Raw genomic sequence first — 16,257 nt, 5'->3', positions numbered from 1 at the left:
ACTACATATTCAAGTGAAGTCTAATTTTCTTCATATACCTCAACCATAATAAAATATTGTAACGGTTTTTTAACTATTACAACTGAAAATATACAAATTTCTGGTGTGTATAATTCATTTGCAAATCAACACATAAGTTTTTTTCAATTAACATTGAAGATTAAGAAAATAAGAAAATCAAATTCACTTGTCAAAGTAAAGGTTACCAAATAAAAAATATTTTCAGTTGCCACAGATTGTTAATTTTACATGTTGGAAAAGTAATCTCACAATGAGCTCTATCCTGGAAAAAAAAAATTACATTAGCCATTACTACTTACTGTCCTTCAATGAGCCATGTGCACTTTGTTTTATATTTATAATTTCCAGGTCCATCTGTTATAAACCCAGAAGATCCAGTTAGTCTGTAATTCAAAAAATAAAAAAAATTTAATCCATCAAAATTTCATATATTAATAATATCTTTCTTAATTCTCAATACAATCCAAGTGGGTACACTGATGCATACTATGACCAGAAGAAAAAGACTGGATAGTTATACACAGATTACACAAATCTGGATGAAACAAATTCATGCCATACACTTAAGAAAAGGGGATACAAATACATTAAAAACAACAGGAATGAACAAAAACATACATCTTTCTAGCTGAGATGGGAAAATCACACTTTGTTTCCATAAAAATGGCCACAAGAAGTTACTTATAAATATCAGTTGGTTTTTAAAAAACAAGGCCACACAGTTACCATTACAAGTAAAATGTGTAAATGCAATAAATAACGCTGTGGCCAGCATAACTATGATGCGCAAGCACATCAATCCACAACACACAACAGACCCACCACAGCCATTTAGTTGCTTCTTCTGAAGTGGCAATCTACCACACCCTGTGAGCAGTGCACATCAGCACCTGACTTCCCACACACATGCCAAGCTTGAAGTTTATCAATAATTTTAGGTCTTGCCAATATGACAGGCACATCTTAGTATCTCATTAATATTTTTACTAGTACTAACCCTGATGTATGAAGATTCTCATGTGTTTTGGTCATTTACATTTTCTCCTTTGCAAATTAAGACTCAATATTCTTTACTCACTTTGCTACCAAGTTATCTTTTTCAAAATAATGTTTAAGAGCTCTATTTATATTAAGAAGCTCCCATTTGTATGGTAAATGTACTATAAACATATTTTCTCAGTTTATGTCCAGTATATATTGTAGAAATATATACTAGAAATGTAGAAATTTTTAATATTTAACGATGCTATTTCTTTCCTCTTTGCTGTTTCCAGATCACTTTTCCTCCCTCTTCCATCAACAATGTCAGCCCTCCTGAAACAAATGCTCTCTTCTGGATCTGCCTCCTTTACTTTCTGAGTTATCTACTGACATCCCAATTACTCCTCTCCACCCACTCGAGATATCAGCATCTAGCTCATTGCCTTCCATTCAGCCACATCCAAGATGTTCCATCCAAAGCCTAGCCTCTCCATTTCTTAACTTCACCATTAACGATTTTTTCCTCTACCCCACTTTAGTTACCCACTCTTTTCAGCCCTGCTGTTAGGAGTGAAAGCTCTACCATAAAATCTCCATTTAAAGCGACCTACACTCTGACCACCATCTCTGCTCTCTCTACTTCATTTAGCCTAGTTCCCCCTCTCCAATGAATCTTCAGCCCTGACCTCCAATCCACACAGCTATCACTTCTTTATGTTCATCACTCACACATTTCACTTTCTCACTTACCTAGGTATGATTCCAGGGTCCATCACAATTATCATCCCCTGCAAATCTCTCGACTTCTTTGCATTCTCTCTCTCTCTGCTGTACTTGCCTGATATAAATGTCTCTGTGTCTTACTCCCCAACATCCATTCCATTCCCAAAATATTACTCTAAGCCAATCATGGTTTCCTGTGCCCCTTGCCAATTAGGAATGTGTATTAGTTAAGATTAAGTTCTAACGCAACTGACAGAAAAACCTAAATAGTAATGGCTTAAACCAAGATATAAAGCCCAAACATAAGCAACCTGGAGCACATAAAGCATTTCTATGATCATCAGGGAGCTAATTAATGTTCTGCTATCTTGTTGCTCTGTCATACTCAACATGTGCTTCCACCTCATAATCCAAGATGGCTGCACAAACTCCAGTTATTATTTCCATATTCTACACAGCAGGAAGGAGTTGAAAGAAAACAAGGTACATACCCCTGCCCTCTAAGTCAAACGTGACAATTCAACTTACCCCCTAGCCAAAAATTAGACATACCTAAATGTACAGGGAGGCTGAGAAATATAGCCATTATCCCAGATGACCATATACTCAGTGAAAAATCAGGACTCTTTACTAGAGAAGAGAAGACGACTACTTCTGTCACAGCATGTAATCTAATCTTAGATGTGAGGGGAAGTCTGATGGAGGGTTTCTAGGAAATATTTCCTCACTCCTAGCTACGACACCTAGATCTCTTCAAGAAAAGACTTGTTGCCAGCTGCAGAAATGAGTGTGGTCAACAGACAGCATCCAGCTGTCAGTTCCATTGGAGCTGCCTTGCCCCAGGTCATGCCCTTCCCAGCACAGCCCACACAGAGTGGGTATAAAGGGTGGGCATTTTTCAGTCTAACATGGGATAACTCTGGCAGGCAATCCTTACTCCAGAACTCTCCTTTGTCAGGCCTGCATTGAAGCTCAACTTCTTCCTTTGCCCAGTTCTGCTTCCTGCCCCTTCCTCTCACAGATGTTATAATTATAACTAACTTGTATCCCAAACTCCATCTCAGAAAATGCTTCCAAGAAACCCAGCCTATGACAGACAGACATCCAAAGAGACCATCCTTCTTCCTCTGGACTTTGCTATGTTTGGATTTTACTTCAGCCATCAAGCTATGAGCCTAAACACAAAGCCAACACCAAGGATGACAAATCAAAGGAGTGCAAAGGTCCCTGAAGAGCCACACCAAACAAGCACAGAGACCGCCCCAGGTTTACAGGTAAATAAATTTCCCAGTAGTTCAAACAGTTTTGTGGCTTTCTACTATGCTTCTTTTGTTTCTAAGAATTTCTACAGACTTCACATGGACATGTTCAGGTATTTGCAAATCTGCATCCCTTTTGGAGAAAATATAGGTCAATTTTGAATATTTACTTCATATCTTTAAACATACACATTTACATAATTTTACAGATAATGAATAGATATGATCAAACAGGCTTTTCTGGGTCAACTAAAGGACAATTCTCCCTTTTCCACTGATCTCCCCAAGCACTCCACCCCTTCTCCCCACCAAGATAAACATTTAACATTTAACAGAATTTCCATCCTGTTCCGCTGATCTATATTTCTGTTTTTGTGCCAATACCATACTGTTTTTTTTTAATGGTAACTTTTTTATATACATATATATATTTTTTTTAGTTTATTTATTTTTGGCTGCGTTGGGTCTTCGTTGCTGCGCGCAGGCTTCTCACTGAGGTGGCTTCTCCTGCTGTGGAGCACGGGCTCCAGGCACACAGGCTTCAATAGTTGTGGCACATGGGCTCAGTAGTTGTGGCTCACGGGCTCTAGAGCACAGGATCAGTAGTTGTGGCGCACGGGCCCAGTTGCTCTGTGGCATGTGGGATCCTCCCGGACCAGGGCTCAAACCCGTGTCCCCTGCATTGGCAGGCAGATTCTTAACCACTGAGATACCAGGGAAGTCCCCATACCGTTTTGATTACTGTAGCTTTGTCGTATAGTCAGAAGTCACGGAGCCTGATGCCTCCATCTCCGTCTTTCTTTCTCAAGATTGCTTTGGCTATTTGGGGTCTTTTGTGTCTCCATACAAATTTTTAGCTTTTTTGTTCTACTTCTGTGAAAAATGTCATTGGTAATTTGATAGGGATTGCATTGAATCTGTAGATCGCCTTGGGTAGTACAGTCATTTTGACAATATCGATTTTCCCAATCCAAGAACATGGTATATCTTTCTGTTTGTGTCATCTTTTGATTTCTTTCTTCACTGTCATAGTTTTTGGAGTACAGATCTTTTGTCTCCTTAGATAGGTTTATTCCTAGGTATTTTACACTTTTTGATGCAATGGTAAATAGGATTGTTTCTTTAATTTCTCTTTCTGGTCTTTCCTTGTTAGTGTATAGAAATGCAAAAGATTTCTGTGTATTAATTTTGTATCCTGCAACTTTACCAAATTCATTGATGAACTCTAGTAGTTTTCTGGTAGCATCTTTAGGATTTTCTACATATAGTATCATATCATCTGCCAACAATGAGTTTTATTTCTTCTTTTCCAATTTGGATTCCCTTTATTTCTTTTTCTTCTCTGATCACCGTGGCTAGGACTTCCAACACTAGGTTGAATAAAAGTGGCAAGGGTGGACATCTTTGTCTTGTTCCTGATCTTAGAGGAAATGCTTTCACCTTTTCACCACTGAGTATGATGTTAGCTGTATGTTTGTCATATATGGCCTTTATTATCTTGAGATATGTTCCCTCTATTACAACTTTCTGGAGAGTTTTTATCATAAATGGGTGTTGAATTTTGTCCAAACCCTTTTCTGCATCTACTGAGATGATCATATGGTTTTTATTCTTCAGTTTGTTGATGTAATGTATCACAATGACTGATTTGCGGATATTGAAAAATCCTTAGATCCCTGGGCTATATCCCACTTGATCATGGTGTATGATTGTTTGAATGTACTGTTGGATTTGGTTTGCTTGTATTCTGTTGAGGATTTTTGCGTCTAGGTTCAGCAGTGATATTGGCCTGTAATTTTTTGTGTGGTATCTTTGTCTGGTTTTGGTATCAGGGTGATGGTGGTCTCACAGAATGAATTTGGGAGTGTTCCTTCCTCTGTGATTTTTGACAATAGTCTCAGAAGGATAGGTGTTAACTCTTCTCTAAATGTTTGACAGAATTTGCCTGTGAAGCTATCTGGTCACGGACTTTTGTTTTTTGGAAGTTTTGTTTGCTGGAAGTTTTTAAATCACAGTTTCAATTTCAGTACTTGTGATTGGTCTATTCATGTTTTCTATGTCTTCCATGTTCAGTCGTGGAAGATTATACCTAAGAATTTGTCCATTTCTTCTAGGTTGTCCATTTTATTGGTTGCTTATGATCCTTTGTATTTCTGTGGTGTCATTTGTATTTGAGCCCTCTCCCTCTTTTTCTTGATGAGTCTGGCTAAAGGTTTATCAATTTTGTTTACCTTTTCAAAGAACCAACTTTTAGATTCATTGATCTTTTCTATTGCTTTCTTCATCTCTATTTCATTTATTTCTGCTCTGATCTTTATGATTTCTTTCCTTCTACTAACTTTGGGTTTTGATTGTTCTTCTTTCTCTATTTGCTTTAGGTATAAGGTTAGATTGTTTAAGATTTTTTTGTTTCCTGAGGTAAGACTGTATTGCTATAAACTTGCCTCTTAGAACTGCTTTTGCTGCATCCCATAGGTTTTGGATCGTCCTGCTTTCATTTTCATTTGTCCCTAGGTATTTTTTATTTACTCTGATTTCCTCAGTGATCCACTGGTTTTATAGTAACACTCTTTAGCCTCCACGTGTTTGTGTTTCTTTGTTTTTTTTTCTTATGGTTGATTTCCACTCTCATAGTGTGGGGTCAGAAAAGATGTTTACTATGATTTCAATTTTCTTAAATTTACCAAGGTTCATTTTGTGGCCCAGCATATGATCAATCCAGGCAAATGTTCCACGTGCACTTGAGAAGAATGTGTATTCTGCTGCTTTTGGATGGAATGCTCTATAAATATCAATTAAGTCCATCTGATCTAATGTGTCATTTAAGGCCTATGTTTCATTACTGATTTCCTGTCTGGATGATCTGTCCACTGATGAAACTGAGGTGTTAAAGACCCCACTATTATTGTGTTACTGTCAATTTCTCCTTTTGTGGATGTTAGTATTTGCCTTATATATCGAGGTGCTCTTATATTGGATGCATATATATTTACAATTGTTATATCTTCTCCTTGGATCATTATGTAGTGTCCTTTGCCTCTTGTAACATTCTTTATTTTAAAGTCTTTTTTGTCTGAAATAAGTATTGCTACTCCAACTTTCGTTTCTGCTTGTGTGTAATACATTTTCCATCCCCTCACTTTCAGTCCATAGATCTGAAATGGGTCTCTTGTAGACAGTAAAAGGGTCTTGTTTTTGTATCCATTCATCCAGTCTATGTCTTTTGGATGGAGCGTTGAATCCGTTTACATTTAAGGTTATTATCAATATGTATGTTCTTACTGCCATTTTGTTAATTGTTTTGGGTTTGTTTTTGTAGGTCTTTTATCTTCCCTTCCTCTCTTGTTCCCTTCTCTTTGATTTGATGACTAACTTCAGTGTTGTGTTTAGATTCCTTTTTCTGTTTTGTGTATTTATTGTAGATTTTTGGTTTGTGGTTACCATGAGGTTTTGATATAGCAGTCTATATATAAACGAGATGTTTTAAGTTGCAAGTCTTTTAATTTCAAATGTATTTCCAGTATCCTGTATTTGTTCTCTCCTCTTCTCACAATTGCTGGTTTTGATATCATATTTGCGTGCAGATGATTTCTTACCTTTACATATGTTTGCCTTTACCGGTGGGCTTTTCCATTTGTAATTTTCTTGTTTCTAGTTGTGGCCTATTCTTTTCCGCTTAGAGAAGTTCCTTTAGCATTTGTTGCAAAGCTGTTGTGGTGGTGCTGAATTCTCTTACCTTTTGGTTGTCTGTGTGACAGCCTTGCTGGGTAGAGTATTCTTGGTTGTAGGTTCTTGCCTTTCATAACTTTAAATATATTGTGCCACTCCCTTCTGGCCTGCAGTTTCTGCTAAGAAATCAGCTGATGAGCTTATGGGAATTCCCTCGTACATTATTTGTTGCTTTCCCCTTGTTACTTTTAATAAATTGTCTTTAATTTTTGTCAGTTTGATTGCTACGTGTCTCTGTGTTCCTCCTTGGGTTTATCCTGCCTGGGACACTATGTGCTTCCTGGACTTGGGTGACTATTTCCTTTCCCATGTTAGGGACGTTTTCAACTATTATCTCTTCAAATATTTTCTCAGGTCCTTTCTCTCTCTCTCTTTTCTGGGACCCCTATAATGAGAATGTTGGTGTGATTAATGTTGTCCCAGAGGTCTCTTAGACTGTCCTCATTTCTTTTCATTCTTTTTTCTTTATTCTGTTCCATGGCAGTGATTTCCACCATTCTGTCTTCCAGCTCACTTATCCATTCTTCTGCCTCAGTTATTCTGCTATTGATTCAAGTGTATTTTTCATTTCAGTTATTGTATTGTTCATCTGTTTGTATGTTTAGTTCTTCTAGGTTTTTGTTAAACATTTCTTGTATCTTCTCCATCTGTGTCTCCATTTTTTTCCCCCACGGTCTTGGATCATCTTTACTATCATTACTCCGAATTCTTTTTCAGGTAGATTGCCTACCTCTGCTTCACTTCGTTGTTCTTCTGGGCTTTCTTCTTGTTCCATCATCTGGGATATATTCCTCTGCTGTCTCGTTTTGTGTGACTTTCTGTGATTGTGATTTCCATTCTGCAGATGGCAGAGTTGTAGTTCTTCTTGCTTCTGCTGTCTGCCCCATGTTGGATGACGCTAAGAGGCTTGTGCAGGCTTCTTGGTGGGAGGGACTGGTAGCTGCCCAATGGGTCTTGGGCGCTGGGTCTTGTTCCTCTGGTGGGCAAGGCCACGTCAGGGGGTGTGTTTATTGGGCAGCTGTTTATTCAGGAAGACTTTAAGCAACCTGTCTGCTGATGGGTGGGGCTGTGTTCCCACCTTGTTGGTTGTTTGGCCTGAGGCATCCCAGTACTGGAGGCTACAGGCTGTTGGGTGGGGCCAGGTCTTGGTGAGAAAGTGGCAGTCTCCAAGACGGCTCACGCCTATGAGTCCTACCCAGAACTGCCCCTGCCAATATTCTTGTCCTCTCAGCGAGTCACAGCTGCCCCCTGCTGCCTCTGCAGGAATCCCTCCAATACCGTCAGGTAAGTCTGGCCCAGTCTCTCATGAGGTCACTGCTTTTTTCCCTGGGTCCTGGTGTGCACCAGACCCTGTGTATGCCCTCCAAGTGTGGAGTTTCAGTTTCCCCCACTTCTGTGGAATTCCTGTGATCAAACCCTGCCGGCCTTCAAAGCTAGATTCTCTGGGGGCTCCAACTCCCATTGCCAGGCTGCCAGGCTGGGGAGCCTGACGTGGGGCTCGGAACTTTCATCCCTGTGATATAATTATTTTCCAGTTTGTGGGTTGCCCACCTGGCATGTATGGGATTTGATTTTATCGTGATTGCATCCCTCCTACCATCTTGTCTGGCTTCTTCTTTGTTTTTGGATATAGGATATCTTTTTTGATAAGACTCCAAAATTTTTTTGTCGGTGGTTGTTCAGCAGTAAGCCACGATTTTGGTTTTTCCATGAGAAAGGGGGAGGTCATGTCCTTCTACTCTGCCATAGATCCTGGAAAGCACATGGCACACCTGGGGGCCACAGTGAGGTCAAGGGTAGAGAGCAAAAGTTTGTTTCTTCTAAACAGGACGTGGCTAGGTTTTGTTTCTCAAACTAGTCTGACAGTTTTACTGACACAGTATAATCTATTCACATTTAGCATAATGACTGCTATACTGATTTGACTCCTTCCAACCAAATTTTTAAATCAACCTTAATGAGGAGCAATTTAGATATAATAAAATGCAGCCATCATAAATGTACAATTTGGTACGTTTTGACAAATTTATACACATATAAAACCCCAAAACAAGGGCTTCCCTGGTGGCGCAGTGGTTGAGAGTCCGCCTGCCGATGCAGGGGACACGGGTTCGTGCCCCGATCCAGGAAGATCCCACATGCCGCGGAGCGGCTGGGCCCGTGAGCCATGGCCACTGAGCCTGCGCATCCGGAGCCCGTGCTCCGCAATGGGAGAGGCCACAACAGTGAGTGGCCCGCGTACTGCAAAAAAACAAACAAACCCCAAAACAAGATATAAAACAGTTCTGTCACCCCCCAAAGTTCCCTCAGACCTCTTTGCAGGTAATCCTTCTCAATGCTGATCTTGTTTCTATCATTGCAGACCTGATTTATAGAACCTGATTTTATAGAACCTGATTTAATGGAATCATGCAGAGACACTTTTGTGCCTTGCTTCTTTCGATCAGCATGTTTCTGAGTACAGTGTGTATCAATATTTTGTTCCTTCCTATTGCTGTGTAGTATTCTACTGTATGAATATACCACAACATGTCTATCCATTTTCCTGTTGATAGACACTTGGATTATGTAGTTACAGACGCTTATGAACAAAGCTGCTAAGAACACTTGTGCACAAGCCTTTGTGTGGACATTTCTCTTGGATAAAAACATAAAAAAGGAATCATTGGATCAAAATATAGATATACACATAAATTTAAAGAAACTGCCAAATTGTTTCCTAAGTGGTTATACCATCTTACACTTCTATCATCTAGGTATAAATCTTCTCTGCTCTCAGGTCTCCCAGTATTCCCACAGCCTCAGCAATATACCCCTTCAGCAATATATTGGACTGTGGAAGTCAGGAAGATCTACTGCACTCCATGGATGCAGCATCTTGCTTTCCAAATCTGCAGCTTTGTGGTCCTTGCACCTTGCTATACTGGCCCAGCTACACTGCTCTCTGTGTCTAGAAGAATCACAACAGAATGTGTATGTTATAGTTTCCTATAGGTCCCCAAGCAAGCTGGCTCAAGAGAAGCAGGGAGCTTGCAGTTAGAAGAGCCAAGGAAGCAAGCCTCATTCAGGCTGCCACGTCCTTTCTCCCTATTGTCAAAGGCCGTCTGAGTCTGGGTTTTCTTGTTGCTTCTAACTAAAAGCATCCCGACTACTTATTTCACCAACTCCAAGATGAACATGTTTTTCTTAACAGCTCAGAAATCAGGATGCATTGTAAAACCAATGGCAGTTCGTAGTTTAAATGTTTTTTCTTTCTTATAAGTACATAAGGGTGCATTTTACACTCGGTGGTATCTTAATAAACTGCAGTTACACATATGTCAAACCCTAAACCTGACTGAATCCAACTCTCTGCTTACTCTGTATATGAAACCAGGCAGCTAAATAAGGCTAGTGACACAACACTGTGCTGACTGGTCTCACTTCACATTTATAAACACATACCTCAAGTAGGTTCCCAGCACTGTGGGACAATCAATCCTTTCATTTCCCTGGCCAATTCTCTGTTATACCTTATCTTTCACCTTTCCAAACCCTCTTCACTCTCTTCAATTTTAGCTGACGATCAATTGATTACTTCACTTGTTTCACATCCATTTACCACCAGTGGAATGTAAATTTCATGACAGCAAGGACTTTTGTCTGCTCTGTTCATTATTTCTAGTGCCTAGAAGTGTGTCTGGCATCCTAATGACAAAAAGTGAATAGCTGTGGAAAGAAGAAATAAATCAGGAGAGACCTATATTTTCTTACCATTACTAAATGCAGGTACTTTGCCTTACCCCTAGTTACAATGGATAGGGTCACACCCTCTACCTGGGTGCAGAATTCTAAAACTCTACTCAATCAAGGGCCTCACCAGAACAAACCTAATTCTAAACCCCACGCTATACTTTTTCTATCTACTGGATAAGCATAGACTAGCTGTTGGATTCCCTTCTTAAAAAACAAACTCCCTTCTCATGTTCTCAAGATACTCCCTACTTTTTTTTTTTTTTTTAACTTTTACAACAAAGGTCTTCTTAAGAATTATCTACTGTTGGGAATTCCCTGAGGTCCAGTGCTTAGGACTCCATGCTTTCACTGCCAAGGGTGTGGGTTCAATCCCTGGTATGGGAAATAAGATCCTGCAAGCTGCACAGTGCAGCCAAAAAAACCCCAAACAAACCAAAAAACAAACAAAGAAAAAACCACAAAGAATTATCTACTCTCGCTGACAATACTCTTACCTTGTAATTTCTTAACCCCATTCCGTTGGGGTCTAACCCTCACTCCTCCTCTGAAATCCTTCTGTTAAGGTATAGAGGAGTAAATTCTCAGATTCCTTCTAATTTCATTCTCAGATCCCTTCTTACTTCACTCTCCTACACATCTGAAGTAGCTGATGACTCCCTCTTTATCTTTTTTTTGCATTTAATCTTTTGTTTTCTTCCAATTTTATTGAGACACAATTGACATACAGCACTACATAAGTTTAAGGTGTATAGTATAATGATTTGACCTACATACTTCATGAAATGATTATCACAATAAATTTAGTGAACATCCATCATCTCATATAGATACAATATTAAAGAAATAGAAAACAAAGTTTTTCCTTGTGATGAGAACACTTAGGATTTAGTCTCTTAACAACTCATATATAACATACAACAGTGTTAATTAAATGTACCATGTACATCCTTAGTACTTCCTTATCTTAAAACTAGAATTTTGTACCTTTTGACTACTTTCACTCAATTCCCCCTCCCCCCACTCCCTGCCTCTGGTAACCACAAATCTGATCTCTCTTTCTGTTTGTTTTTGAAGTATAATCGACCTACAACACTATGTTAGTTCCTGTTACACAACACAGTGTTTTAATATTTCTATACATTTCAAAAATTATCACAATGATAAGTCCAGGTACAATATGTCATCATACAAAGATATTGCATAGTTATTGGCTATAGTCACCACACTGTACATTTCATACCTGTGATTCATTTGCAACTCTAAGTTTGTGCCTCTTAATCTCCTTCACTTATTTCTCTCATCCTCCACTCCCCTCCCCTCTAGCAACCACCTGTTTGTCCTCTGTATAAACAACTCTATTTGTTTTGTTTTGTGTTATCTGTTTTTTAGATTCCACATGGAAGTGAACTCATACAGTATTTGTCTTCCTCTTATTTCACTTAGCATAACATGCTCTAGGTCCATCCACGTTGTCACAAATGGCAAGATTTCATTCTTTTTACAGCTAATATTCCATTGCATATATACACCACACCTTTATCTATTCATCTATTGATGGGCACTTAGGTTGCTTCCATATATTGGCTAATGTAAATAATGCTGCAGTGAACATAGGGATATATATATTTTTTCTAATTGGTGTTTTCCTTTCTTTGGATAAAATACCCAGAAGAGGAATTGCTGGATCATATGGTGGCTCTTTTTAATTTCTGAGGAATCTTCATACTGCTTTCCATAGTGGCTGCACCAATTTACATTGCCACCAACAGTGCACAGGGTTCCCTTTTCTCCACATCCTCACCAATTCTTGTTATTTGTTGTCTTTTTGAAAATAGCCATTCTGAATGGTATGAGGTGATATCTCACTGTGATTCTGATTTGCATTTACCTGATGATTAGTGATGTTGAGCATCTTTTCATGTGCTGTTGGCCATCTGTATGTTTTCTTTGGAAAAATGTCTATTCAGATCCTCTGCACATTTTTTAGTCAGGTTGTTTCTTTGTTTTTTCATATTGAGCTGTATGAGTTCTTTGTATATTTTGGATATTAACCCCATATTGAAAATACCATTTGCAAATACCTTCTCTCACTCAGTAGGTGGCCTTTTTGTTTTGTTGATAGTTTCCTTCACTGTGCAAAAGATATTTTGTTTGATGTAGTCCCATTTGTTTATTTTTGCTTTTGTTTCCCTTGCCTGAGGAGACATATCCAAAAAAACTAAGAGTGATGTCAAAGAGCATACTGCCTATGTTTTCTTGTAGAAGTTTTATGGTTTATGGTTTCATGTCTTATATTTAAGTCTTTAATTCATTTTGAATTTATTTTTGTGCATGGTGTGAGAGTAGCCCAGTTTGATTCTTTTGCATGTAGCTGTCCAGTTTTCACAATACCATTTATTAAAGAGGCTGTCTTTTCTCCATTGTATATTCTTGCTTCCTTTATCATAGATAATTGCCCATATAAGTGTGAACTCATTTCTGGGCTCTCTATTCTGTTCCGTTGATGTATATGTCTGTTTTTGTGCCAGTACCATACTGTTTTGATTACTGTAGCTTCATAATATAGACTGAAATCAGGAAGCCTCCCTCTTTCTTAAAACACTTTCTCCACTTGGTTTCCCAAACCGTACACTCTGGACTCACAGGCAGCTTCTTCTCAGTCCCCTTTGGTAAGTCCAACTGCTTATCCCAATATCTAAATGTAGGAATGCCCCAAAGGCTGCAACTTCAGTCTGCTTCTCTATCTAAATTCACTGGATAAGTGATCTCAAACTGTCTCAAAGCCTTAAGTACCAACTGCATATATTTTTTACAAAAAAAAACTATCATCTCTATGATTGGAACACCATTCTCCCGGCTATCCCAGGCAAAAACTATGAACAATACAGGCATATTATCTGTAAAAAAAATTACTGTTTTATTTTCTCCTTTCTAACATTTTTATTATATTTTATTATCTTCTTGTCTTATTACAACTAGTTAAGATCTCCATTGTTACACTGAAAAGAACTGGTAATGGTAAGTATCCCTGTCTTGTTCCCAATCTCAGGTGAAAGCTTTCAACATTTCACCCTACAGTGTGATGTTTACCCTAAATTCTTTGTATGAAGTCTTCACCAGATTAAGGAAGTAATTTTCTACTTTTTCTTTCTTTTTTTAAATTTATTTGGCTACACCAAGTCTTAGTTGCAGCACGTGGGATCTTCATTGCCACATGCTGGATCTTCGTTGCAGCATGTGGCATCTTTAGTTGTGGCATGTGGTATCTTTTAGTTGCGGCATGTGGGATTTTTAGTTGCAGCATTTGGATCTTTTTGTTGTGGCATGCGGGCTCTTAGTTGTGGCATGCAAGATCTAGTTCCCTGACCAGGGATCTCCCTGACCAGGGATCAAACCCGGGCCCCCTGCATTGGGAGTGCAGAGCCTTAACCACCAGACCACCAGGGAAGTCCCTATTCTTTAAACTAAGATTTTTTTTTTTACCACTAATGACTACTGAACTCTATTTTCTTTTTTAAAAACTGTCCATCTAATGAAATGATCATTTGGTTTTTCTCCTTTATTCTGTTAAATCGACCTTGAATTTCTCAAATCCAAGAAACTCAAAGTTGGGTTCAATTTGGTCATGATTCTTTTTACATTTTGCTGGATACAGTTTGCAAATATTTTAATTTTTTTTAATATGTAAGTTAGACTGACCTGCCGCTTTCCTTCTTTGTCAGGTTGTGATAATAAACATACGCTGGCTGCATAAAAATAATGGATTTCACCTCTATTCCTATGTTCTAGAAGAGTCTGTGTAAGACTGGTCCTATAAAAGTTTGCAAGAATTCACTATTGAAGCCATCTGGGCCTGGAGTTGTCTTTTTAGTAAATTAGTTTTACTAGAGTTTGCCATTCCATTAAAAATTTTCAAATTTATTGGAATAAACTTGTTAATAGTATCCTCGTATGATTTTTCCAATGTCTGTAGGATCTATAGTGATGGCCCCTTTATCATCAGTGATATCAGTAATTTCTGTTTCTTTTTCTTTTTATCAATCTCTCTAGCAGTTTATCAATTTTACTAGTCTTTTAACACTTACCTTTGTTAGTCCTCTGTATTGTATAGGTTTTATATTAATTTTTATCTTATCTATATTATTTCATTCCCATGGCTTTAAGTATATTTTGTAGTGCTTTTTCTATTTTCTTGAGTTGATAACCTAGATCACCAATTCAATCTTTCTTCTTTTTTAATGTATGCATTTAAAGCTGTAACTTTCATTCTCAGCATGGCACTAGTGGTATCTCAAAGCTTTGAGATAAAATATTTTCATTACCATCCGGTTTGAAATATTTTCAAATTACTGGGGTGGTTTCTTCTTCGATTCATGAACATTAGAAGAATACAGTAATTGTATCGTGCAGTATTCTCTCTATGTCAATTAGGCCAAGTGCTTTCAAATCTTTCTTCTGTTACTGAGAGAGGAGTATTAAAGTATTTTTAACATCAATGGATGTAAAAAAGCAGGAAGAAAATCTGATGAGGAGCAGATATGTGTATGGTCTTAAAGCGTCTCCTCACATACTGCTTAACGGTTGCAAGGAGGAATTAGTGGAAAAATAAGACAATATCTCAAACAGGAAAATAAAATATAAAAAAATAAGGGACAGATAGGCATTGTATGCCTTCACATGTGATACCGTGAGAAGGATACCTCCCCACCTAAGCAGCATCCTGGCCAAGGATGCATAACTTGAATTTAACCATGAGGAAACATGAAACAAAAGCAAAATTTTTAAAACTGAATTAAAACCGGGGGGCTGTATTTATGAAAAAAATACCAATATCATTAAAAACAACAAACAACAACAAAGAAAGGCAGTAGACATGTTTTAGATCAGGAGCTGGCAAACTATAGTCCTTGGGCAAAATCCAGCCTGCCATTCGTTCATGAAAATCTTATTGGAACACAGCCACAATCTTTTGCACACTTACTGGCAATGGCTGCTCAGTGCTACAATAGCAGAAGTGAACAGTTGTGATCGAGACAAAGCCAAAAATACTTACTATTTGATCCTTTACAGAAAAGGTGTGCTGACCCCTGTTCCAGATTAAAGCAGGCTAAAGAGACATGACAATCAAATGCAATACCTAACCCTAGACTGGATCTTGTACTGGAAGCAGGGAAATGACAGAAAGGTCATTATTCGGTCAGTTGACAATGGGGAGTACAAACAGTAGATAAAAGCATTATATCAATGTCAGATTTACTGACGGTGAAAACTATACCTTAAGACTTAACTCTTAAGTCTCTTAATCACTATTCTTAGAAATTGCATGCTAAAGTATTTTAAAGGGTCAAGAGCCCTGATACATACACACACACACACACATATAGCTTATTCTCAAATGCTTCAAGGAAATAAACTGTGTATGTGAGTGTGTTTGTGTGTGTGAGACAGAGAGACACATACAGAGAGGGAATGATTAGGTATTTTTCACCCCCTGTCTCTCTGTATTTCTGTCCAGTTATTTTATTCCAATATATTTTGCAATCCACTGATTTTCTCTTCATCTGTGTCTAAGGTTCCTAAAATCAGTAAATGTATTTTCAGTTTCCACTAATTTCTTTTCTATACTTTCTAATTCTCTGATGAAATTGTTCATCTTGTCATTTAAATTCTTAAAGACAGTTATTATTTATCTCAAAGCCCGTTTGTAATCATTATGACTGATGGTTTCCTGGTGTGTGTGCGCCTCCACTAATGTCCTTTTCCTGTTCCAAGAGCCAAACCAGAATCCTACACTGCATTGAGTTATTAT

General features: G+C 38.2%; 1 protein-coding gene across 3 annotated transcripts in view; it reads right to left on the bottom strand.

The window, feature by feature from the left end:
- ATRN (attractin) overlaps positions 1–16,257 on the bottom strand; it is a 161,753-nt gene that overhangs the window by 120,796 nt on the left and 24,700 nt on the right. For all 3 annotated transcript variants that reach the window (XM_081255495.1, XM_081255493.1, XM_081255494.1), the window contains exon 2: positions 321–404. In XM_081255495.1, the coding sequence (XP_081111621.1) occupies positions 321–404 (84 nt within the window). The remainder of the gene's footprint in view (positions 1–320; positions 405–16,257) is intronic.

The sequence above is a fragment of the Mesoplodon bidens genome (assembly GCF_964165515.1).
Source record: "Mesoplodon bidens genome assembly, chromosome: 15".
In the NCBI taxonomy this organism is placed as follows: Eukaryota; Metazoa; Chordata; class Mammalia; order Artiodactyla; family Ziphiidae; genus Mesoplodon; species Mesoplodon bidens.
The sequence above is the reverse complement of the archived record's forward strand: the minus strand, read 5'-3'. Positions and strand labels throughout refer to the sequence as shown.